The sequence below is a fragment of the Rhipicephalus microplus genome, chromosome 4 (assembly GCF_043290135.1).
Source record: "Rhipicephalus microplus isolate Deutch F79 chromosome 4, USDA_Rmic, whole genome shotgun sequence".
NCBI classification, from domain to species: Eukaryota; Metazoa; Arthropoda; class Arachnida; order Ixodida; family Ixodidae; genus Rhipicephalus; species Rhipicephalus microplus.
The window spans coordinates 187,329,391-187,354,232 of record NC_134703.1 but is presented as its reverse complement, the minus strand read 5'-3'; the positions used below and the strand labels follow the sequence as shown (position 1 = coordinate 187,354,232).

The following is a 24,842-nucleotide window of genomic DNA, read 5'->3' as shown; positions in this document are numbered from 1 at the left end:
CTGACCAGAAACAAGGCTGGCAATGCTCAAATCACGGCAAAAATAAGCAAAGAAGTCCCGGGGCCGCCCGTGGCGTTCTTGTCCGGAAGAAAAATGATAGCCTCAGGTTTTGTGTCAATTTTTTGGAGTTAAGCGAGCACATCATCCCCAATTCATACCATTGTCCCGCATCGACGATGCCTTTGACACTGAACGGCACTAGATTCTTCTCGTCATTTGATCTTCGCGCGGAATGCTGCAAATGAACGTTGCCGAAGAAGAGAAGTGCAAAACAGCATTCCGCACACCTTCTGGCCTCTACGAGTTTAACTGCATGCCTTTCGGACTGCGAACAGCGCCCAATACAATTCAGCACAGCATGAACATTGCCTTCCACCCTTTAAAAGATCACGCTTGTGTCGTGTATCTGGATGACATCTTGGTCGTAAAAAAACAGAACGCAAACATCTTTGAAACCTTGATGAAGTCCTCAAAAGGTTATTTGATGCCGGATTCCGATTGAACCGAGAGTAATAAGAATTTTTTTTCGGCCACGATCTCACACTTGGGACACATCATTTCTGCAGACGGTGTTTAATCTCTTCCTGAAAGAGTAGCAGCAGTGGCAAACTTTCCTACGCCAACGTGTTTCAGACAGCTGCAGGCCTTTTTAGGTCTCACGTTGTACCTGCACAAGTTTATTCCTAATTCCTCTCAGAATATGCTTAACAAAGCGTCGACTTTTGCGTGGAGACCTTCATAAGATGCCAACTTTCAAACCTTCAAGCACGATCTAACGTGCCCTGTATTGATTCATTTCCAGGATACGTGGGACACTGAAGTTTATCCTGACGCAAGTCAGGTTGGTCTATATAGGAGTGATGCTCGTTCAGCACGACCCAGATGGAGCTGAGCATGTCATAGCTTACGCGAGTCCTAAGTTATCAGACACGGAACTTCATTATATAAATCGAATGAGCTGGAGTACCTGACTGTCATCTGGAGCGTCGACGAGAAGTTCCACTGCTGCTTGTTCGGCCACAAGTTCACGGAGGTGACGGACAACTCTGCCATTGCATGGATGTTCGCTAAGCAGCACCTGAATCACAAGTTTGCCAGCTAGATCATGAGACTGCAAGACTACACCTGAAACGCGAAGCATCGAGCAACGGCGCTAAACTATGCAGGTTGCCGATGTACTGTCGCGGAACCTATGCTAAGAAAGCTCACCCCAAGCCAAAGAAGGCTACATTTGGTTCTCGCAGCAGATTGTTTCCAACTCCTAGTGGTACGATTAAGATTTACCATCAATAATAACGTCCCTCGAAGACACGCAGAGTAATTCAAAGTTTCTCCTCCATGGGAAAACATTGTGTTGACGTCACTGGAATAGTAACCAAGAAGAACGTCCCGTTTTAGTAATTCCCTCAACCAAGTGACATAAAATTATGCATGCAATAATAATGCACCCGAAGGTGGTAACGTAGGCCGGCGAGCTACTTTGCGGAAGGTATATATGACTGGTGCAGACATGATAATTATGGCATGCCTGTCATGTGAGAACATGACTACACACCACGCTCATGATGCGCTCGCGGCCGTTTCGCTACCTTTACATATACCAAATTTGGTATTACGTGACATGAATAGATGACGAAGATAAATGACGCGTCCAAACCTGATATTCATGACATGCGTGTCGTGTAAAACGTGACTACATGCTACGCTCATAGCGAGCTCGCGTCGTTTCACTAGCTTTACATATATCAACTTTGGTATTACGTGACGTGAATGGACCACGAACACAATTGCGAGGCACAAACATAACAATTACGACATGAAAATTATGTACGGCATAATTTACATGCCTGCCATTGCTGGTGCTGGTATATATTGCAAACGTTAGTGGTGCTGTCGTTACGCGACTATAAACAGCGTACTTGCATCTTCTCTAGATATGTGAGCACGCATAACATTTCTAATCGTGTGTACTGTTTACTACGTCTATCTGCCTCGTAATGTTGTGTTGGTTTTAAAGTGACAAATCAACCTTGCTCATTCGTGCTTCGCGAATCCTTGATTCCCACTGTACGTGAGATCTGTGAATTTTCGCTGTTGTTGTTGCTAAAATACTTTAATGACTGTAGTCCTGTGACAGTGGGGTTTCCGAAATATAGCCACTTGTCTTGCACCCACTTATTTTTAAAGGCCCAAGGGCGCACTGTGCTTAGGGAATGGCCGAAACGAAGTGGAACTCACCCACGAGCTCCACGCCTTCAAAGCGAAATTGAACACTTGACGCGACATTGTCGATTTGCATGGCTGGAGTCACACTGTCCATCAATACCTGTCTGTGTACACCATCTGCTTCCTGCATATCCAGAAACATGAGGGCTCATGCAAGCTTGCTTTCTGAGACGTTGCCATGACGGTGAGTGTCGCGAAAGCATGGGCTCGAAACGCTACTCAAAATTTTTCAACGGTATGAAGAAACCTAAGTGGCGCTTTATTTTAGCTCTGAAGCACACATTTTTAAGGTTGAAGCTCCTGAAATCATGGGTATGTCCATGCATATATTTTTGTGACTTGTTCGTAACCACCTAGTTGAATGACTCCCTCAACAGGTGGCGCTAGTGTGACAAACAAACAGACAAAGACTGACAGACGGACAGACGCATTGACGGACAGACGGATGGACCTCGTTGCCAATGACTGCATTGTGCAGCACATGCTTCCCATATACGCACTTAGATGTATCCATATAGACCTTACTACGATTCGGGGCACGTGCATAGACTTAGTGTTAGCAAACTTCCCACTGAAATCAGTACAGGAACCTCTCTCGCTTCATTTCACGGGCCATACAGCCATAATAACAAAGGGACCTCACAACCCTGTCGCCATGACAACGAAGAAATGAAAAAAAACAATCTAAAAAAGGAAACAACAAACGAAGAACAAAATTAAAGGTGTTTTGTATAATATGCGCACAGTCTTAGGTCTTACTTATGATGCAGTGGGCTAACTTTTCACTTGAGAGTCACGGTTTACCGATGATCTCCCCCTCTCGAGCTTCGACTATTTATCATCATTCGTTCCGTGGATCTGGTGTGATTTTTTTTTTTGAAACTCAGAATGTTAACACGAAAAACTATCACATCGAGACATTAAAAGAAGGAAACTGTTTAACGCATTGGAAGTAAAAAACAGTGAAACTATAACGTTACGTTTTTGTAAATAATCAACATTGGGAGTTTCCGCGTAAACCACAGCCAAATCAGCACTTCACTTCTCGCTGAGTCTGCGTGTTGTTTTGTCATGCAGAAATGGCGCAGCATAGAAGCCAAAAACGACGTTATAATAAACTACAAAAGATTGTTTTTTATTGTGTCCTTGATTCTTGCTCAAACTAATTTCATTGCTTCCAGTAGCATTTCTGTCTAGGTTTCAATACATGCACTTCTTATTATTGCACCTGACTAAATTTTCATTACTTGTTATAGTAACTGCGGTGGTTTTAATTCACAAAACCAAGATGTGATTGTAGGGGAGGCCATCGTGGAGGGCTCCAGAAATTTGGGCCACCTGTGTTCACTAACGTTCATCTAACGTTAGCGAAATGGGTCTGGACCATCTTCCCCTCCATCGAAAATGCAACCACAACAGCAAGGATTCATTCCCGCGATGTCAGCATCAGCTGTCGAACCCCATAAATACTAGATCACGACGACGGGTCATAACAACTTATTGAATCATCAGATAGTACCACTGAAAATTCCTTCACTTTTGCGTCACAGAAGAAACAATGTAGCGGAAGTACCACATTTTCGGTATTTGTAAGTGCATTATACGGCACACCGACTATAAAGCCGTTATATTGAAGGGGAAACGGAAGTGACGTATAGCTACCACTTAAGAATAATAAAATTTCTTGTATAAATATACGCAGTGTTTGTGACGTCTTTGATGATGTGGAATTTATTCTCATCTCGTAGCCTTTCTAGATACAAATTCATTCTTCTCTCCCAATCAACATGGCTTTCGTAAACATTTTTCATGTGAAACTCAACTGGTTTCGTTTACACATGACCTTTTCGCGACATTGGACAGTGGACTAATCATTCATTGTATATTCCTGGACTTGTATAAGGCTTTTGATCTTGTTTCTCACCAGTTACTCTGTTTTCAGCTAAGTAAATTAAACATTGACCGCAATATATTAAAATGGATCGAATACTTTCTCGCTAACTGAAGTCAGTTTGTCACCACCAACAATAACAACCCACAAGAGTCTCCTGTTACTTCTGGTGTGCCACAGGGGTCAGTTTTGGGCCCTCTTCTCTTTCTTGTTTATATCAATGACCTGCCTAATAATATTCTATCATCAATTAAATTATTTGCTGATGACTGTGTTATTTATATAGATGCTTGCACTAATATTGACGCTAATTGCTGCAACAAAATTTTAATGCAGTTTTTTCCTGGTGCACTAGATGGAACATGCGACTTAACGCTAATAAATGCAAGGTAATGTGAGTTTCTCGCACCCCTGGTTCTATTGACGTTCTCGAATACCTAATTAACGATAGTGTTTTAGAAAGTGTTTCATGCTACAAGTATCTTGGAGTAAAATTTACCTCTAATCTCTCATGGCACACTCATGTCACCTACGTAACTAACAATGCCAATCGCACTCTTGGATACCTACGAAGACACTTTTCAAGGGTACCTTCAGCTCTTAAACTCAATCTATATATAATCCTTGTTCGTCCTAAGCTTGAGTACGCAAGCGCTGTATGAGACCCCGGCATTAACACACTCGTTGAAACCTTAGAATCCGTCCAAAATAGGAGTGCACGTTTCATCCTCTCAGACTATGCACGTACATCTAGAGTATCATCTATGAAAACAGTTTTGGGCCTTCCACTTCTTTGTTCGCGTAGGCAAGTGTCTCGTTTTGTTTTTTTATAAAATTTACCACAATCCACAACTAAAACAAGACCTTCTTTCCAAACCACACTACATGTCATATAGATGTGACCATCCCCACAAAGTACATATTCCTTTTTCACATACCAAGTTCTTTCACGATTCTTTTATTCCCACTACCTCGAACGAATGGAACCGCCTACCCTCCTCTGTTGCCCAATTGACCGATGTCACTGCTTTTAAGACTGCTGTTGAATGCGATGTTTACTCTTAGCAGCATTTTTCTTTGTACACTCTTATTGTTCTTATTACTATGTATACTATTACCCACTCCCTTCTGTAACGCCTTCGGGCCCTGAAGGTACTGAAAAAAATAAACAAAAAATAAATAGACACATAAATAAATAAATAAATAAATAAATAAAGATAGTGGGCGATACTCGCGGATTGTTCATGGTTTAGCGATAAAACCGTCCAGAGCATCGCCCCACTCATCATCATTCACTTCGTGGATATGTTACGATTTTTTTCCAGAGAAAACTAGGTTACCCTCTAGCTTCACATTAAAGAATTGAACGCGATAGCTATATCAGAACACGCACGCGCAAACACACACACACACACACACAAACATTCACACACACACACACACACACACACCCGCATACGTGAACCTTCGCTTCTCTAAACCTAAACTGTCTCTCAACCCAAATTTAAACTTCTCTAAAGCCTAAACTGTGCCGCAAGAAAAGCCTTAGTGCAAACGCCTTGCAGCACTTTACTTTTGTCTACCTCAAATTTTCGCTCACGGACAACGGCAATTTTTCGCTCTTAGCCAAAAACGCCACCACGGACTTTGGAATGTCTGCCAATTGAACTGTTGAATGTTTTTGCGGTAACATGTTTGGAAAATGAGGTGTGGCAGGAGCCACCATTTTGACAAGTGGATTTGTCTGGAAATTTCGATACATCGTTTCGAAACCCAAGCCATATGATGTACACTGGAAATGGTTGCTTTTGAATTTGGCCAGAGATTTCTTTTTTACCTTTAAAGGTATGCGGTGAGACGCCTCATTAAACACGGAAATGAACCATCGGCATCTTGATCGGCTTTTACACGAGTAGAAACGAAAAACCATCGTCGCATAATAAAGTCACAGACTGCCAAAAATGTAACGCCATGATCACTTCGCTATGACGCCACCTACTGTGACACACGTCGTTTGAAGCCATCAATGTCATCATCCTTTGGTGAAAAATGAATCAATCATGGAGGCAACGCGAGACGAGGAAAATAGCCTTTAATGCTTCCGATCCTGGAGGCCATGCAAAAACACGTTTGGTTCAGGGACATTTCGGGGGTTCGATATGTAGCCTGAGAGAGGAATAGAAAGAACATGCCTGTCGCCTTCGAGTCGGCTCTGGTGAATGACTATAGAAGAGACCCTGTCAAGTTTTTTTTTTATCTCGCTCCGAGATGCTAAGGATACTCCAATCGGAACCGCAAGCCTTCCTGTTGTGTCTTTCTTTCTCTCGATCACTTCTTCCTTTCCTTTTCCTTGTGTGTTCTACCAGCTGAGGTGTCCTCTTTGAGAGACAGTTATCGGGCACACAACCCCTCCTTCCCCTTTTTCAACGCAATCACTTATGACACGCCTTTTGTATGAACGGTGGAAGACAAAATACAAAATTTTATCTTCTCTCGTTCCAAAGAAGACAACTGAGATATGCTCGCAGCATTAGTCACATGCCCCTATTTACATGCAGTGCTACAATTATAGAAACATTACGTATCGTGCTGCCGCACTTACTGCGATCTCCAGCTGGCGTTGCTCCGACAAGCGCTCCTGGCGGCGGGCTTCAGTCTTCCTTTGAAGCAGTTCCTCTGCGCAACATTGGGAACACGTAACATGAGCCTTTAACACTAATATTCAGCTGTACAGGCCATACCGACTTTCTGACGGCCTAATAGAACCACTTGAGGTATTTCAATTGAATGGCTGTGTGGAAAAACTAAGGCACAGAAAGAACGAGTGACAGCACGAGCGCTCGTATTGCCACACACTCTGTCTGCATCTTCGTTTTTTCACACCGCCATTGTATTCAAACTATGCAACACAAACTTGCCTAACGTCGTGCCCTTTTACAAAAGCAGTGACATCGACTTGACTCATGTCGCGTTCTTTGCTTCAACGTGTAGTTGTCGATCCCCTAGAGACGATTCTGTACTAATAATGCAACGGAGGCATTAAATATTATGTGCTATATTTACAAGTATGACCAATATCCAACCCAATTCAAAACGAATGCAAAGCCCACCCATTTTCAGCGCTGCCAAGCAGGCCCCTCCCGCTGACCAGCCCCATCTGAACACATGGCCAAACGAAATGGTGACGCAATTTTCAGTTGGCATTTCGTCTGCTCGGCGCGCACGGGCATGTCTTCGCCACACCCATTGTCGTCGCAGCTGTCGTCAACGTCCACAAGCGACAATCAAAACACCGAGGAATATAGAATCACGGTGATTCACTGCGTGGTGAATCATTTTCGGTTCGATCCTCTTATGAGCAGTGATTCTGAAATCGACGCCGGACCGAGCAGCGACGAGGCAGCCGGAGACGCACTCTTGGTCCGGGCTGACTGGTAAGACATATGAACGCTGCGTGCGTGTTACTTGTTCGCCCTGAACGTAGCTTCAAATATACACAAGCGCGCTCACAGCTTCACGACAGGTCACCCCAAGCGGCACAACAAAATGGCAGGATTCACACGAACGCGCTGCGCATACCAAGCTAAACAAAGCAAGTGAAGCCGTTTCCAGGCAGCTAGGCGTTGCCGCCAGACGGTACCAAAAGTAGACACCGCGACTACAACACTAAATCTGTTGACGTCATCACTGCTCGCTTATCGTCACTTGGCGCCTGAGGCGTTGCATAGGAGCTTGCTGAACACGTCAAAATGCTGCCGATGTGTCATGGCCAGGAACGCACCGATGAGCCTCGGACGCTCTTTGCGCTTTAAATAGAATAACTTCTACCTAGTGGACGCGATTTATACTTCGCTAAAACACTTATGCATACCAAGGAATCGAATGAATGCCACTTCTAGTGTTTGAACTTTCGTGTTGCAGCTCTTTTAACGCTTCAGGTAGGCGGCACGTTACAGTTAGGCAATAGAACACAGGAAGTGCTCGCTCCCTTCTGATAATCCTGCACATAATGTACAATAATCGTTCGTTGTATATAATGTCACGGGGTCGTGACGTGGCCGAAGACAGGAGACTTCGTGTTGGGATTTAACTGTTAATTTGGGCGAACCTGTGCCCGGTAAACGGAAAGTCCAATTACAGCAGCAGTCTCGCACAGATAGCAGTCTCGGACTGATAGCGGCGAACGGAGCGTCAGCCTTCGATCAACAACTGACAAGCGGCGAAGCGCGTCGGCATTTATACTCTTGCCGTCGAATGTTCTAGCGTTATCGCTGGCGGTGTCGTAGGTTCCAGAACAATCTGTACCATTCGCACAGTGGGCGTGATCTTATCGAAATGATCTACTACAGTTCGGAACCTTCTCGAAAACTACAGGCGCGGTTTGCGCTGAGAATCGTGTGATGTTTTGGGACGATAACAGAAACTCGGGAAATGGAACGTGGCATTGCCCCCCTCTGAAAAAAGGCATCCTCCCAATGCTTTACCTAAAGATGAAAGTACAATAATAATGCAAGAAAATACAATGAATAAATTACGATACAATACAAAAAAAAACACTGGTTCAGTTTGTTAACGCGCATGAAACGGCTAGAGGCGCGCGACATGGACGACTTCAGGTCGCGATCGGCGTCGTCGAGAGTTCGTGATGTCGTCGGGGACAACCTCGTAATCAAGTGGGCCGAGACGTTGAACCACCCTGTACGGTCCGAAGTACCGTCGCAGAAGCTTTTCACTTAGTCCACGTCAGCGTATCGGCGTCCACACCCAAACACGTTCACCGGGCTGGTATTCCAACAAGCGTCGTCGAAGGTTGTAACGGTGGCTGTCGGTCGTCTGTTGATTCTTGATACGGAGACGCGCAAGTTGTCGGGCTTCTTCGGCGTGTTGAAGGTACTCGTTCACATCGAGGTTTTCTTCGTCGGTGACGTTGGGTAACATGGCATCGAGCGTCGTTGCCGGGCTCCTTCCGTAGACCAATTTGTATGGAGATATCTGCGTCGTCTCCTGCACCGCCGTGTTGTACGCGAAGGTCACATACGGAAGAATGGCGTCCCACGTCTTGTGTTCGACTTCGACGTACATTGACAGCATGTCGGCGATCGTCTTGTTAAGCCGCTCGGTGAGACCGTTGGTCTGTTGGTGGTACGCTGTCGTCTGGCGGTGGTTTGTTTGGCTGTATGCCAAGATCGCTTGAGTTAAGTCGGCAGTAAATGCCGTTCCTCTGTCGGTGATAAGAACCTCCGGGGCGCCGTGACGTAGGACGATATTTTCGACGAAGAACTTAGCTACCTCGGGTGCACTGCCTTTTGGCAGGGCTTTTGTCTCGGCGTAGCGGGTGAGGTAGTCGGTAGCTACCACGATCCACTTGTTTCCGAAAGCCAACGTCGGGAACGGCCCCAGTAGATCCATACCAATCTGCTGGAAAAGTCGGCAAGGTGGATCAATTGGCTGCAGAAGTCTCGCTGGCCTTGTCGGTGGTGTCTTGCGTCGCTGACAGTCCCGGCATGTTCTCACATAACGAGTGACGTCGGTGGTAACACGTGGCCAGTAGTACCTTTCTTGTATCCTCGCGAGCGTGCGAGAAACACCGAGGTGCCCGGCCGTCGGATCGTCGTGCAGGGCCTGCAGGAGTTCTGGTCGCAGAGCTGAAGGCACCACAAGGAGGTACTTAGCTCGAAGCGGTGAAAAGTTTTTCTTTTGTAGAAGACCGTTTCGTAGAAAGAACGACGCAAGTGCGCGCTTGAATACCTTCGGGACTTTGGTGGTCCTGCCTTCGAGGTATTCTATTAGGGCCTTAAGTTCCGGGTCGGCCCTCTGTCGTTCAGCGAAGTCGTCGGTAGTTATCGTTCCTAAGAAGTAGTCGTCATCCGTGTCGTCGGGTAGCGGTTGGTTGACAGGCGCACGAGAGAGACAGTCGGCGTCGGAGTGTTTTTGCCGGACTTGTAAATGACAGTAATGTCATATTCTTAAAGTCTCAGGCTCCATCGTGCGAGGCGACCTGAAGGGTACTTCAAGGTGGCTAGCCAACACAAGGCGTGGTGGTCGCTCACAACTTTGAAGGGCCTGCCGTAGAGGTAGGGGCGAAATTTCGACGTAGCCCAGATGATGGCGAGGCACTCCTTTTGTGTTGTGGAATAATTTGCTTCTGCTTTGGAAAGCGATCGGCTGGCGTAACTAATAACCCTTTCAAGTCCGTCAGCCCTATGCACAAGAATGGCGCCAAGACTTACGCTGCTTGCGTCAGTATGTATTTCTGTCTCGGCGAATTCGTCGAAATGGGCAAGTAACGGAGGCGTCTAGAGGCGATGTTTTAGCTCCTGGAAAGCGTGTTCCTGCGGCGTTTCCCACTTAAACTCCACGTCGGCCTTGGTAAGGTTAGTGAGAGCATCGGCGATGCGGGCAAAGTTTTTCACGAACCGCCTCTAATAGGCGCACAGGCCCAGAAATCGGCGCACGGCCTTCTTGTCAGTGGGCGGCGGGAAGTCGGCGATCACGGCTGTTTTCCGTGGATCGGGACGAACTCCAGACTTGCTGATAACGTGCCCCAGAAACAAAAGCTCCTCATACGCAAATCTACACTTTTCTGGCTTCAGTGTGAGCCCGGACATCTTGATGGCATGAAGTACAGCTTCTAAGCGGCGAAGATGCTCGTCGAAACTCGAGGAAAACACGACGACGTCGTCCAAGTACACAAGGCAAGTCTGCCACTTCAATCCTGCCAGTACTGTATCCATAACGCGTTGAAAAGTTGCAGGCGCTGCGCAAAGGCCGAAGGGCATCACCTTAAACACGAAGAGGCCGTCCGGTGTTATAAACACCGTCTTCTCTCGGTCTCTTTCGTCGACTTCGATTTGCCAATAGCCAGTCTTGAGGTCTATTGAAGAAAAGTATTTGGCGTTATGGAGCCGATCAAGTGCGTCGTCTATTCGTGGGAAAGGATAAACGTCCTTTCTTGTGATTTGTCCAGGTGGCGATAATCGACGCAGAAATGTAGGGTCCCATCTTTTTTTTTTCACTAACACCACGGGGGATGCCCATAGACTCTTGGACGGTTGGATAATGTCATCCCGCAGCATTTCATCAACTTGCTCTTCATGGCCACATGTTCTCGCGTCGAAACCCTGTACGGACTCTGACGGAGTGGTCTGGCATTTTCTTTGGTTATGATGCGATATTTCATGATTGGGGTCTGCCGAATTTTCGATGATGACGAAAAGCAATCTACGTATTGCAGGAGCAGGGCCTTGAGCTGTTCTTGCTTATTGTTCGGAAGTCTGGGATTGACGTCGAAAGCTATGGGAGGGACTTGGTTCCTCTGAGCAGGTTCCGCAGAATCGGCGAGGGCGAAAGCACTGGTGGCTGCGACAATTGCTTCAATGTAGGCGACCGTTGTTCTTTTGTTCACATGTTTGTACTCATTGCTGAAATTCGTGAGCATAACCGTTGCTTTGCCTGCCCGCAGCTCTGCAATTCCTCTTGCGACGCAAATATTTCAGGTGACCAACAGATGCTGACTGCCTTCAACGACGCCTTCGAAGTCAGGTGATTTAGGAGCGCCGACTGAAATAATTACGCTTGAGCGAGGCGGAATGGTGACTTGTTCTTCCAGCACATTCAAGGCATGGTGTCCTGACGGCGTGCGTGGCGGTAGTGCTTCTTCTGTGGATAACGTTATCGACTTTGTTTTTAGGTTGATGACAGCACCATGCCGGCCGTTAATGGTGACTCTCGCTGTACAGATTCCTGCAGGCGTTACGAGATGACCTCCGGCTGTGCGGATTTCAGGGCCTTTCCAAGCTGTCCTAACTTTCTTTAACTGCGCGGCGAACGACGCACTGATGACAGAGTAGTCGGCTCCAGTATCGACGAGAGCGCTCACACTGTGGCCGTCGATAAGAACGTCGAGGTCGCTAGTTCGCCGTCTCGCATTACAGTTAGGGCGTAACATCGGGTCACGGCTGCGTTGGCTTGTTCCACTGCTTCCATGTTGCGTCGTCAGGCCACCTTCGGTAAGTGAGCTTTCGCCGTCAGGGCTTTGCCTGTTTGGCGTTGTGTTCGGAAAGCTCCGTCGCGGCGTCGTTGTCGTCGGAGGATCTTCGGTAGTTCGTCGCACAGCAACCGCACTTTCACCGGTTGCTGCCCTTAGTTTCCCGGATACGGGCTAGAAGACCGGCCCCGCGTTGGACCAGAGTACTGCCGGTGGTGCGGTGACGTGCGGCGACTGGGCGACGGCGAACGCGAAGGGCTTCGTGGTGTCCACCGAGTTCCTGTCAGGTAGTCGGCGATGTCACGTGGTCGTTCTCCTGGCTGTGGACGCGGTGCGTTGACGGCGAAGCCACGCAGTCCCATCTGTCGGTACTGGCAACGGCGGTATGTGTGTCCGGCCTCGCCGCAGTGGTAGCAGAGCGGGCGATGGTCAGGGGTGCGCCAGAAGTCAGTCTTCCTAGGTGCACTGCGCTGGGCCGCTGGCGAACGGTATGACGTCGGTGGGGGTGGTGGCGGTGGTGGCGTCTGTCGACGGAAGTGCGATGGGGCAGCGTTTTGGCGTGGACGGGGAGGAGCGTTGTGGCGCAGTGCAGCGGCGTAGCTCATAGCTTCTGGCTCGGGCAGCGGTGCGTGGGGAATTTGAAGCGATTGCCGAACTTCTTCTCGCACAATGTCGGCGATTGAATCCACTTGAGGCTGCGCCGAAGGCAACAGCTTGCGCAGCTCTTCCCGCACGATCGCTCGGATCGTTGCACGCAGGTCTCCGGAGTTACTGACTTGAGCAGCAGCGCAGTCTGCAGTCAGGCGACGATTATGCTGTCTGCTGCGCATGTCCAGGGTCTTTTCGATAGTGGTCGCTTCGGCTACAAATTCTTGGACGGTTTTCGGTGGGTTTCTCATCAGTCCCGCGAAGAGCTCCTGTTTGACCCCTCGCATGAGGAAACGAACTTTTTTCTCCTCAGGCATGTCTGGGTCAGCGTTACGGAATAGTCGGGTCATATATTTTGTGAAAATGGCGACATTTTCATTCGGTAGCTGAACCCGGGTCTCTAATAAAGCAGCGGCCCTCTCTTTGCAAGCCACGCTGGCGAACGCTTGCAGGAATGCGCAGCAGAAAACATCCCACGTTCGGAGCGTGGACTCCCGATTTTCGAGCCATGTCCTTGCGGTGTCTTCCAAATAGAAGAACACACGACGCAGCTTTTCGTCATGGTCCCAGTGGTTGAGGGTGGCCACACGGTCGTATGTTTCTAGCCAGGACTCCGGGTCTTCGAGCGATGACCCATGGAAAATTGGTGGTTCCCTGTTTGATGCATGACCATCGTGGGCTGAGACGCTGCGGTTGACATTGTCGCTGCAGTCGCGGTCATGGCCTTGGTCTTCCGCGCCTTGTCTTGTAGAAGCCCGTACTCCGGTGGTAGCCCTTGCTGTCGGCGGCTTGTTCGCTGCTCCTGGTTGGCGTCGGTGTCTCATCCGCGACGTGGGCTGGATTCACGGCTTGACGGGGGCGTCCAGTACTTGAACGAAACAACACCTCCACCAGATGTCACGGGGTCGTGATGTGGCCGAAGACAGGAGACTTCGTGTTGCGATTTAACTGTTTATTTGGGCGAACCTGTGCCCGGTAAACGGAAAGTCCAATTACAGCAGCAGTCTCACACAGATAGCACCCTCGGACTGATAGCGGCGAACGGAGCGTCGGCCTTCGATCAACAACTGACAAGCGGCGAAGCGCGTCGGCATTTATACTCTTGCCGTCGAACGTTCTAGCGTTATCGCTGGCGGTGGCTTAGGTTCCAGAACAATCTGTACCGTTCGCCCAGTGGGCGTGATCTTATCGAAATGATCTACTACAGTCCGGAACCTTCTCGAAAACTGCAGGCGCGGTTTGCGCTGAGAATCATGTGGTGTTTTGGGACGATAACAAAAACTTGGGAAATGGAACGTGGCAATATAACACATGATACTTGTTTCGCACGTCAACCAGCAGACTTAGAGATTACTTGGAACCTTTAATACGCAAAATATTGGAAGAAAGGAAGTTGACACCTCACCCTGTGACACAAGAGCATGGGCGTCATTTTGAAAACTGCTATTTGGCAATCCTGGAAGTGGAGAGCATATTAACATCTGGTTTATAAAAGTTCAACCTCCGCGCATGACGTAAGAAATAAGAAAATGTATTTTCGGGATTTTCATGGCATTGGCTCAATGACATTTTCTGAAACTTCGTATACTGAGTCTATGACATTCAAAAACTACATTTTGCTTCATGTTTATTGATTGAAAGCTACATAGAATCCAGTAGACGTCATCAAAATTTCTGACGTGATGATTTTTTTGTACGGCGATCCCAAAGTGGCATCGCTACCTGCATATACTTTTATGGGCGAAGCTACTTAGGCTGTAGGTCGTTCCCTCCTCCGTATGTAGTATGTAACCACGTCTAGTTTATGGCTTGCTGAATATATGGTGTTATTCGTATATGTCCTTGGAACAACTGTGACAGAAAATTTCCACAAAGGAGTGTTTTATGCACCACAATAGACAAGGATGAATCAAATGGCGCAATGGCTCCATTTTCACAACGAGAGTGGGGAAGGGCTGAGAAAAGAGTTCCTAGTAGTACATCAACCGACCCAGATGGCATTCCAATTATGTTGATAAAGACATTAGGTCCGAAGTGTAAGCAGGCATGAGAGAGGAAGTGAGCAAAATAATAATCCATTGTGAAGTCCCCGATGGATGGAAACTTAGCAGGATGAGCATGATCCATAAAGGAAAGGGGGACAAAGCTGACTTAAACAACTACCGTCCTATAACAGTGACATCAGTGGTCTACAGGCTGGTGATGCAGATTCTAAAGGAAAGACTGCAGGCATGGATAGAGGATGAGGGGGTGCTGAGGGAACTGCAGAATGGGTTTCGGAAACACAGGAGGTTGGAAGACAATCTGTTCTCACTGACGCAGTGCATCCAAATAGCAGAAAAGGAGCACAGGCCCCTCTGGCTAGCATTTTTGGATATCAAGGAAGCATACAATAGCGCGGTTCAAGAGGAATTGTGGGGAATACTTAACACACTAGGTGTGGAAGATGGAATCACTAATCTTTTAAAGGATATCTATGGAGGTAACAAAGCAGTTATCAAGTGGGAAAAACAGGTATCCAAGCCTACAGAAGTAAAACGGGGGCTTAGGCAGGGGTGTCCTCTGTCACCCTTGTTATTCATGACGTACCTTCAAGGATTAGAGGCCAAATTAGAGGGAAGTGGACTGGCATTCAACCTCTCTTTCGTCTAACAAGGAAAAGGCACGACCAGTATTGATATACACAGATGATATAGTGCTTATGGCTGACAACAAAGAAGATTTGCAGAGATTGATGGACGTCTGCGGTAATGAGGTTGATAGGTTAGATTTTAGATTCAGTGAGGAAAAATCAGCAGCCATGGTTTTTTAATGATAATGAAGGTAGTGAGCTTAGAATACAGGAGGTCACGCGAGATAACAGATAAATACAAATATCTGGGCGTATGGATAAGCAATGCGGCCGAGTACGTAAAGGAACAGAATATACATCAGGACTAAAGGTCACAGGAACGCAGTGGTGATGAAAAACAGGCCACCCTGGAATTACAATAGGTATGAGGTTGTAAGAGGAATATAGAAAATGGGTCATGGTTCCTGGTCTGACGTTCGGCAATTCGGTCTTGTGCATGATATCAGCATTTCAAGCAAGATTAGAAATTAGGCAACGAGGAATTGGTAGGCTTTCCTTAGGAGCTCACGGGAATACACCAAATCAGGGAGTACAAGGTGATATGGGATGGACATAATTTGAGGGCAGGGAATCTAGCAGCCAGATAAACTTTGAGAAGCGATTGAGAGAAATGGGGGAGGAGCGTTGGGCTAGGAAGGTATTCAGCTGCTTGTACATGAAGAATGCCGATACAAATTGGAGGAAGCGAACCAGAAAATTGACTGGTTAATACTTAGAAAACAGCAGGGAGCCAAATAAAAAAAATTAGAAGAAGGTGAAGGAAATGGAAACCAATATGTGGAAAATCGGCATGATTAAGAAGTCCGCACTAGAAATGTATCGAACTTTTAAGCAGGAAATCGTCAAGGAAAGGATCTATGATAATACTCGGTGTAGTTCTCTACAGCTTGAGTCCATGGAGGACAGGAGTATTGCGAACCAAAACATATCGAGCCAAATACGAAGGGGTAGACACGGTATGCAGTGCGTGTGGAGAGGAAGAGGAAACTGCCGAACACTTGATAATGTTCTGTAAAGGGCTTCACCTTATAGATCAAGCTGACGGCACAGAGTTTTTTAAAGCACTGGGGTTTAGGGACAGGGAAGGCGAAATGGACTTTAAGCGGATAGAAATAACTAGAAGGAGGTTATCTGATTGGTCACTAAAATCAAGGCACGAGTGAAAATTGAACCCTTCACTGCAAAGTACGAGTCCTCAACCTAACTATTTAAAGGAAAGAAAATAAATCTAGCTTTTGGTTCGCTAAGTGTCACGGCTTGCCACCACCAGATCTAAAGAGTACAGCCTTACAAATCGATCCATCCATCCATCCTAGTCAATAACATAACTAGATGGTGTTAGTGGTTTTCACAGCATATCGACCGAGTGAAAGATCATGAATGGGGCGAAGCGTTCTTCTGTTATCCCATCCATCCGTCGGTGCTTTCGTCTATCCACCCATGCGTCCGTCGTTCGGTCCGTCCCCCCGTGAGTCCGTTCGCGTGTCCATTCATCTGTCCATTCGCGCGTCCATGCCTCTGTCTATCCGTCTGTCCCTGCTTCCGTCTGTCCGTTTGTGCTTCCGTCTGCCCGTCCACGCGTCTGTCCATGCGTTCATTAGTCCGTCCGTGTCTCTTTCTGTCCGTTCATACGCACTGATGTACACATAGACAGACGGATGGACAGGGGCTTCACCCCTCTCAAGATCATTCACTCCGTAGATATTCTGTGATTTTTTGCGCATTTCCTCGCCTACTAAGCGTTGAGGCGTGGTAAGAGCTAGTGGTGTTTTCGGGATTGTAAAAATGTGCTTTACTAATGCGCGAAAAATCGTGTTGTTTTATCCCTTTAGATATGTTGCATGAACTTCAGAACATTATCGTTAAAAAAATTTGTGACTACTTGTTAAAAGCATAAAATTAATTACTTTATTTACGAGAGTGATGGGTCACGGCTTGGGTATGTAAAGAACTTCTTTCTTTGCTCCATCTTACTCGCTGCTCACCTAGGGGAACGCTTACTACAGCTGCCGCCTCTCAACCCTGAAATATTTGCCGCAAGATCTGGCTACAGGGGGCAGCATTGCCGCCGCATTAGTGTGTATTCTGTGGATAGGCATGTCACTATCCAATATTGTCATAATAATGAGAACTGACAGCCAATACTGCCCAGGAAAGTATAGGGGACGCTATTAGATGTAATTAAATGGTATGTGTCAAGAGAAAAAAGCGGACGAAAAGATCCCTTCCTACCGGCAGGATCTAAACCATGGACCTTCGAATGACGCGTCCGATTTTCTACCAATGACCTACGAAGGTTATTATCCCCCTATCCACTTCAAAGAACATATATACATGAGCATTGACACGTGGGAGTTTCAGTCAGCTCCACCTGTTGTCTTTACGAAGAGTGTGGGACACTCTGTTTTGTCTGGTTGGCGTAACTAGCACGTGATCTCTTCCCGAGATGGCAGCTGACTAATACACCCCCCCCCCCCCCCCCAATGAGCTACCACAGTAGGTCAGTGGGAGAGCATAGGATGCGTTTGTAGAAGGCTGCAGTTTCAGTCCCTGCCCACAGCAAGTTATCTTTTCGTCCACTTTTATTTCTTGATTTACAATACAATCACTTCTAGTAACGTCCCCAATACTTTCCTCAGCGTTATTGTCGGTTAGTACTGATTGATATTGTGACTAACAAAGAAAACAAGCCCTTAAGTTTACGGTTTTTTTCATCAACTGGTGTGGATGGGCTGTGCGTGTACAAATGCACAGAGTCGCGCTTCGCGGTGAGTGGTTTGAACCAATTGTTGACGAATAAAACACATTGACTGTTGCCTAGTAGATATATATACGCCCGCCGTTACCAAACTATTGCATGAAGCCGGCCTAACATTCCTATCACGTGGTAGAAGCACAATCTACCAGTCCAGGGGGTGCTGTGATTTTGCTACAGTCGTTTCTGGCAATCTGATAGATGTTTTTTTCTTGTTTCATTTGTTCGTTGTTAACGTGTGTCTTCTGTATAGGACAATATAAACGGGGTTGCTCGACTAAGTCAATTGGATATTTACTTCTTGATCTAGCGTCCACAAAAAGAAAAAAAAGACCTGCATTTTCGCGTAAGTAGTTGAAGTAAAAATTTCAGCAGTATGCTTTATCGTTTCCACGAGATTTTTTTCACTGCTAACCAGCCTTTGCATACCCTAGTTCTTGCTTTGAACAAGGATTTCGAAATCACCAACACTTAATTAGGTGCTGTCGCTAAAATTCTGCATTAACTGCCCTGTATTTAGAACTTCTTTCATTTAGGATGACGTTACATATGTGATGCACTTGAATAACAAAGTGGCACCTGCATTGAAATGATCTTGGCGAATAATGATTACACCTAGCACCATACTGACACGTGCATGCAATCACTCAATAGAGGGCATGAAAAGCTTTGAAGGCGAAACGCCTTATGTATCACGTAAAATCGTTCGATACGTGTATGATGGTGGACTAGTTAGTATGACATTTAGGAAAATTATAGATTCACCAAAAGCGAGACACGAGAACGAAGTGGCGATTGCATTGAAAGTTCTGGTCTGTGATCGTCCTGTCCACTTCGTTCTCGTGTCTCGTTTTTAGCGCAGTTATAATTTTACTAAGCATTCGATGTTGTACTAACACAACGGAATAAGCTGCTCTCTTAGGAAGTGTACAAAGGTGGCACACATGCAAAGAAAGTGTGGCTAATAGGTGACGGCAGGAGCCGTAAACACTACGGGGTTTCGTCTGCTCGCCCCTACGTGCTGACACTTTTCGATCTCGAGGCCAACAAAAGTGCAGTGAACGCATACCGTTGTAAACCAACGCGCTACCACACAGTCATATATGAATACACTAGGCGCCACAACCCATTATGTACGAGACATACGACGCTACCACAGCCCATATTGTAAGAACATGTGTTTAGGCGAAAGTCGGGTGCAATGTCCAAAATCACAAGTGTGCTCTTTCGTGCGATCAATACTCGATGGGGTTTAACATCTGTAAACACCGATATACTATGAAACACGCTGTATTGGAGGGCTTCAGAAATTATGACTACCTAGTATCCTTCGACGAACACAAATCTGAGCTCATGAATCTAGTGGAATAAAATGAAAACGCTGACCAAGGTAAAATGCACAAAGTTTTAAAAATACGTTCCCACTCTTTACACGGGAGCCGTCTTCACAAGGAGCTCACACGTCTTTTTAATTTTTTTTACATTTTACCTTAAACAGAATTTTCTTTTTATCTCACTATGTTTGTCTCCGCCCAGAAAGCATTTCGTCTGACTCATTACAGTACTATGTACACGGGCCTCTACAATCTAGCGTGTGGCCGCTGTGGCCGGGAGTCGATCCCACATTCTGCGTGTGAGCAGTGAAGCGCCTTGACAACTAAACCACCGTGGCGAGTTCCTTTCATGCAATCAGTCAGTGTGACTACGCTTGCCCCGCCGCGGTGGTCTAGTGGCTAAGGTACTCGGCTGCTGACCCGCAGGGCGCGGGTTCGAATCCCGGCTACGGCGGCTGCATTTCCGATGGAGGCGGAAATGTTGTAGGCCCGTGTGCTCAGATTTGGGTGCACGTTAAAGAACCCCAGGTGGTCCAAATTTCCGGAGCCCTCCACTACGGCGTCTCTCATAATCATATAGTGGTTTTGGGACGTTAAACCCCACATATCAATCAATCAGTGTGACTACGCTTGGGCGTCATGCAATGTCTGCCTTTCAGATATCACACGTAAATTTTGCACGTCCATTTCTTTCGTCAGGAATGGGCAACACTTATTCAATACATAAACACGTTGTAATTGGAAACGCTTTCGTTTACAGTCGCGTGTGGGGAATACGACTGCTGGTATGCACCACAAGTGAGTCACAGTTTGTATCAACCAAGGAAAGTAAAAATGAACGTTGATTCCTGTATAAGACAACCTGGCACTGACAGACATGGTATATATAAGCAGGCTCCAAGGCTCCAACTCAGCCCTGAAGTCGCCAGGAACTATAGGTTGCTCTTCACTTGCTCACCTACATTTTACTCGTTCATTCGCACAAAAACCCTACTATTTGTTGCAGTTGGCAATTTTAACGCAACACACAGACGCTTGCATATGTACAGGCGGGAGCAAAGGTGAGCCAACCACGTGAACGCGTGACCGAAGGCATCGACGCACCATCTAGCGACGAGATGCCTGCTCCGGTACGCATGCGCGTCCTGTCGTATCTGTGCGCCTGTAATGTCGCTTTCTGTGACATGGTCACGGTGCTCGTAGCCAAAACGGCAACAGGGTGTCGCTTTCTTTGCTCCATTAAATTGGTGTCGTTTTTTTTCTTCTTTTCTTTAGGTAGCGGCTGCGACACAGTCATTTGCGTTGCCGGGCTCACGTCGTTATTTATACATGTTGAGTAGCATAACTAACCATTTAGCGATACTAAAGCCTAATCGTGCCAAGCACAAAAAATTAAGCTTTCTCACTTCAGCTTGCATTTGTAGGTTTAGGCCACGTTGGACTTAAATGAGCCTAGTTAGCCAAAGTTACGTGTAGCCGAATCTAATCAAGCCTAGTTGAGTGTGGTATCCCTAATAAAGTCAGGCGTAAGTAAGCCCAGTCCAGCTTGCTGATTTTATGTTTAGCGTAGTAAAGCTTCGATGCACCTAGATAAGTCTAAAACGTATGCGTATAGCCAAATGTAATTGAGCCTATTTGATCATGCGACGACGAAGTAACTTAGTGCAACGCCTCCTAGAAAAAATATGCCTGGAACGTCACTCTCTTTTCAATTGGAAGCCTCCTGCAAGCACGCGATATCGGAGACCATGCCTCCTACCTTGTGTTGCGACCAGCCGCCGTGTGAAACTGCTCGCCTCCGTACCACTCGGTCACGTGATATAACCTTACTGCTCTGTCACCTGACATCACGGCTGCTCGGAGGCAACTGTGAGAGCATTGCTGTCTTCGGAGGGGGTGACCGTCGGAGACGCTCACCTTCGTACCGAAGGAGGAGGGTAAAATCAGAAGGTAGGGCAGAAGGTAGGGCTCACGTCCCAGGCATAATTTGTTTAGGAGGCGTCACTCCTAGCTGTTTTTCGTTATATTTTCTACAATATCTGGGACGCTCTATGCGTCCTGCCTTGAAGCGATGGCAGCGTTGACTTCTACAGGCCCACGTGGCCAAGTGTCGGCGCCCTCAAGCTATTCTGTGGCCCAAGGTTATAGTCCAACACCATCGACGGCTCAAGAGGTGCTCCTGCTCTCGTTCCCATGGACGAAGAGCCGACTGCCGGCTCGTCTGGCTCCAACTCAACATTTGGAAGCTCCGCAAGGAAACGAGTCTCTTGGTGCAGCTCCAGTGAAGACACAGACATCTACTCAGTCAACGGCGACGACTCATCGGATGACAGCTTTGTGTCTGTGAGGAGTCGGAAGGTCAAAAAGGAAGCTCACCAAGGCGTCATCACCCGCAAGCACGTCAACCGTGAAGGCAAGGAGTGAACGCTAGCCGTATACCATCCTCCTCATGTCTGTGGATCTTTCCATCAGCCTTCGGATATTGAACAGGCAAGCTATCTCCGCTGTTCTTGAGTGCATAGCACAGAATGAAAGCAAAGAGGTTTGGCTAAACACACGTAGGAACGTTTTAGCTGTTGACGCAACGCTGGCAGACACGCTGGAAAAGCTACGAATGCTGACAGAGTTTAGAGATGTGAAAGTAAGAGCGGTCGTACCGATGGTTGGGACCCGCACTGCAGGTGACATTTACGACATTGACTTGCCAATCCCAAACACGGATCTGCCCATTCTGATGAAACAGGCATATGAAGGGGTGGTCATTAAGCATGTAATCCGCCTCGGGAACAGCCACTGTGTAAAGATAGTGTTTAAGGGTGAGTCGATCTCTACGCACGTCACGGTGGGACATTTCTGACATGTGGTACGAAATTTTAATCCCAAAGCTGCTTCAGTGCCATAAGTGTTTCAAGATCGGCCATGTCAAGGGCGTCTGTGCAAACTCTACCGTATGCCCCCAGTGCGTGAAGTCGCACACGGTAGACACCTATTGTTCAACAGTTTATAGGTGCGACAATCGCCGTGGTATCCATGAAGCCACCTCTAATGAATGCTTAAGGCCCAAGAAAAAATTCGGTATCCTAAACCAAATGGTCAGAGATAACTCCACCCATAAAGAAGTTTCACAGAAAATCAGGTGTCGACGTCGTCACCGACGGAAGCGCTCCAGTCATGGTGACGTTCATGTACCACTTAAATCGACACTGCCATCAACAGCTAGCAGAAAGCCGGAGAGCCCAAAAATACATCAACCGGCGTAGCCTCTCTCCCCTGAAGACACGCCGGCACTTGCGAACGCCCGGCCTTCTGATCAGCCTTCCCGCTCTCTGCTTTCATTGAAAGCCAATGCTACCATCAATGAGGCTCCAACAGCAGATCGTCAAATCATTCCTATGCTGCGAATTATTGTGAGTGTCATCAGAGGTCTTTTGACAAGCATTGATACGCCAACTGCTAGGAAAGGCCTACAAGTGCTGGACACGTTGAGCCCGGTCCTTGCAAGCCTTCAGTTAAACCATGGCCGACAATCAGAAGTCGTTTCGACGAGCGGTCAGAGAATCGTCGATTTCTCAGTGGAACGCACGACGTCTTAAGTCTTGTATCTCTGATTTCCATCAGTCCGTTCGTCTATATCAATTTTTTATCATGGTTATATGTGAACCGAAATTGTCGCACCCGATCAGACTATCCGGCTACGAGTCATTTTTTTCATCAAGTGACATCGAAAGTAGCAGGGTTTTTGCATTTATTCTCCGGGAGCTTACCTGCGTCATCTAGTCAGTGCATTTTCACGACGACAATCAGTATGTGCGCTTGAGTGTTAAAAATGTAAAGGTTACATTCGTACTCCTGGGTGTATAGGTCAATTCGACGCCAAGAAACTGGACGGCATATTAAGGGCACATCCGGGTCCGTGGGTTATCACCGCGGGCTTTAATGCGCATCATTTTATCTGGGGAAGGTCAAATGTTAATTCCACAGGACGACGTCTAGCATCATTTTTTTTTCAATCATGGTCTCATCCTTCTAAAGGACGCAAGTCCTGCGCTTTTGCGAGGCACCACATGCCTTGATTCGTCTTTTCTGTAACGCCGACTTGCTACACAGGTAAAGCGGTTTTTGGACATTGAAACCCACGGAAGTGTCACATCCCCACTTACGTGAAGATCACAGATATTTCTAACGTGTAGTCATCTACCACGACACGAAGAATAAATGTACTATGCTCAAAACTCAACCTGACGATGCTTGTGAGGAAGGCCTCTCCCGTGTTCTTCAGCGAGCTATCAAGGAAACTGCACATGCGGCTATGTGCTGAACAATATGCTCTTCGAAGTACTCTGAACTCGACCTCGAGCTAGAGAGACTTCGTGCGATTCACCGTCGTGCCGAAAGAAGATACCAACGCACCAATTTCACCGATGATCTACGGAGCAGCCTGGCGCATCCAAAAGAAAAACAACGGCGCCTCGACGAATTAGACACCCAACGATAGAGGAAATTCTGCGCGTTGCTAGGTTCTCATAAACCACTGTCTCAGATATGAAGAACTGCACGAGGCTTACGTTCTGTTCCAGAGCAGCGCTTTCCCCTCAGAGCCCTGGCACTTTTCCATTGGCGACATGTAATTGAGGTGGCAGAAGAGTTATGTGCTATGATTGTAGGCCAGGCAACGTACACAAGCCTACATAGAGCGAAGCGAATTCCTAACTCATGGGACCCGCGCATGGATGTACCCTACCGTTTACATCACAGGAACTTGCTGCGGCACTCATCTTAGTAGTAGGTCATCGTCGACTGGCCCGCATGAAATTTCTTACCAGATGCTGTGCCACCCTGGTGAACGGGCCCGAGAAGCACTCCTTAATATCTTCGACTAATCCTGGAAAGCTGGCGTCATTCCGCAAGATTCGAAGATTAGCTGCTTGGTACCACTTCTTAAGCCTAGAAAATCTCCCCTGGACATTACCTCTTACCGACCGATCGCACTTTCAAGTTGTGTTGGAAAGCTGATGGAGAGAATGATCTTGGCCAGACTTGAATGGTACCTTGAATACTATGAAGTATATTCGAATGCCATGGCTGGTTTTCGCAGTAACCGATGTTCCATCGGCAATGTTATAGATCTTATGACGTATGTCCAGCATCAAAAGGCATGTAAACAATTATCGGTGGCCATGCTCCTTGATGCAAAAGGCGCATACGGCAATGTTCTTCATGACGCCATCCTAGAAGCCGTTGAGTGAGTGGGCCTAGGTGGACAACTGTATTGTTGGACACGCAGTTATTTACAAGGGCTAACCTTGTTTGTGAACACTGCAGATGATCGAACCTCCCAACGCCCCCCTCATCGTGGAGTTCTGCAAGAT

The 24,842-nt window shown here is 47.1% G+C and overlaps 1 protein-coding gene across 1 annotated transcript in view; it reads right to left on the bottom strand.

Moving 5' to 3' along the window:
• The window catches only part of LOC142814081 (uncharacterized), a 148,028-nt gene that overhangs the window by 63,804 nt on the left and 59,382 nt on the right, over positions 1–24,842 (bottom strand). Inside the window, exon 5 of the mRNA XM_075892020.1 lies at positions 6,720–6,793. Coding sequence (XP_075748135.1) covers positions 6,720–6,793 — 74 coding nt within the window. The remainder of the gene's footprint in view (positions 1–6,719; positions 6,794–24,842) is intronic.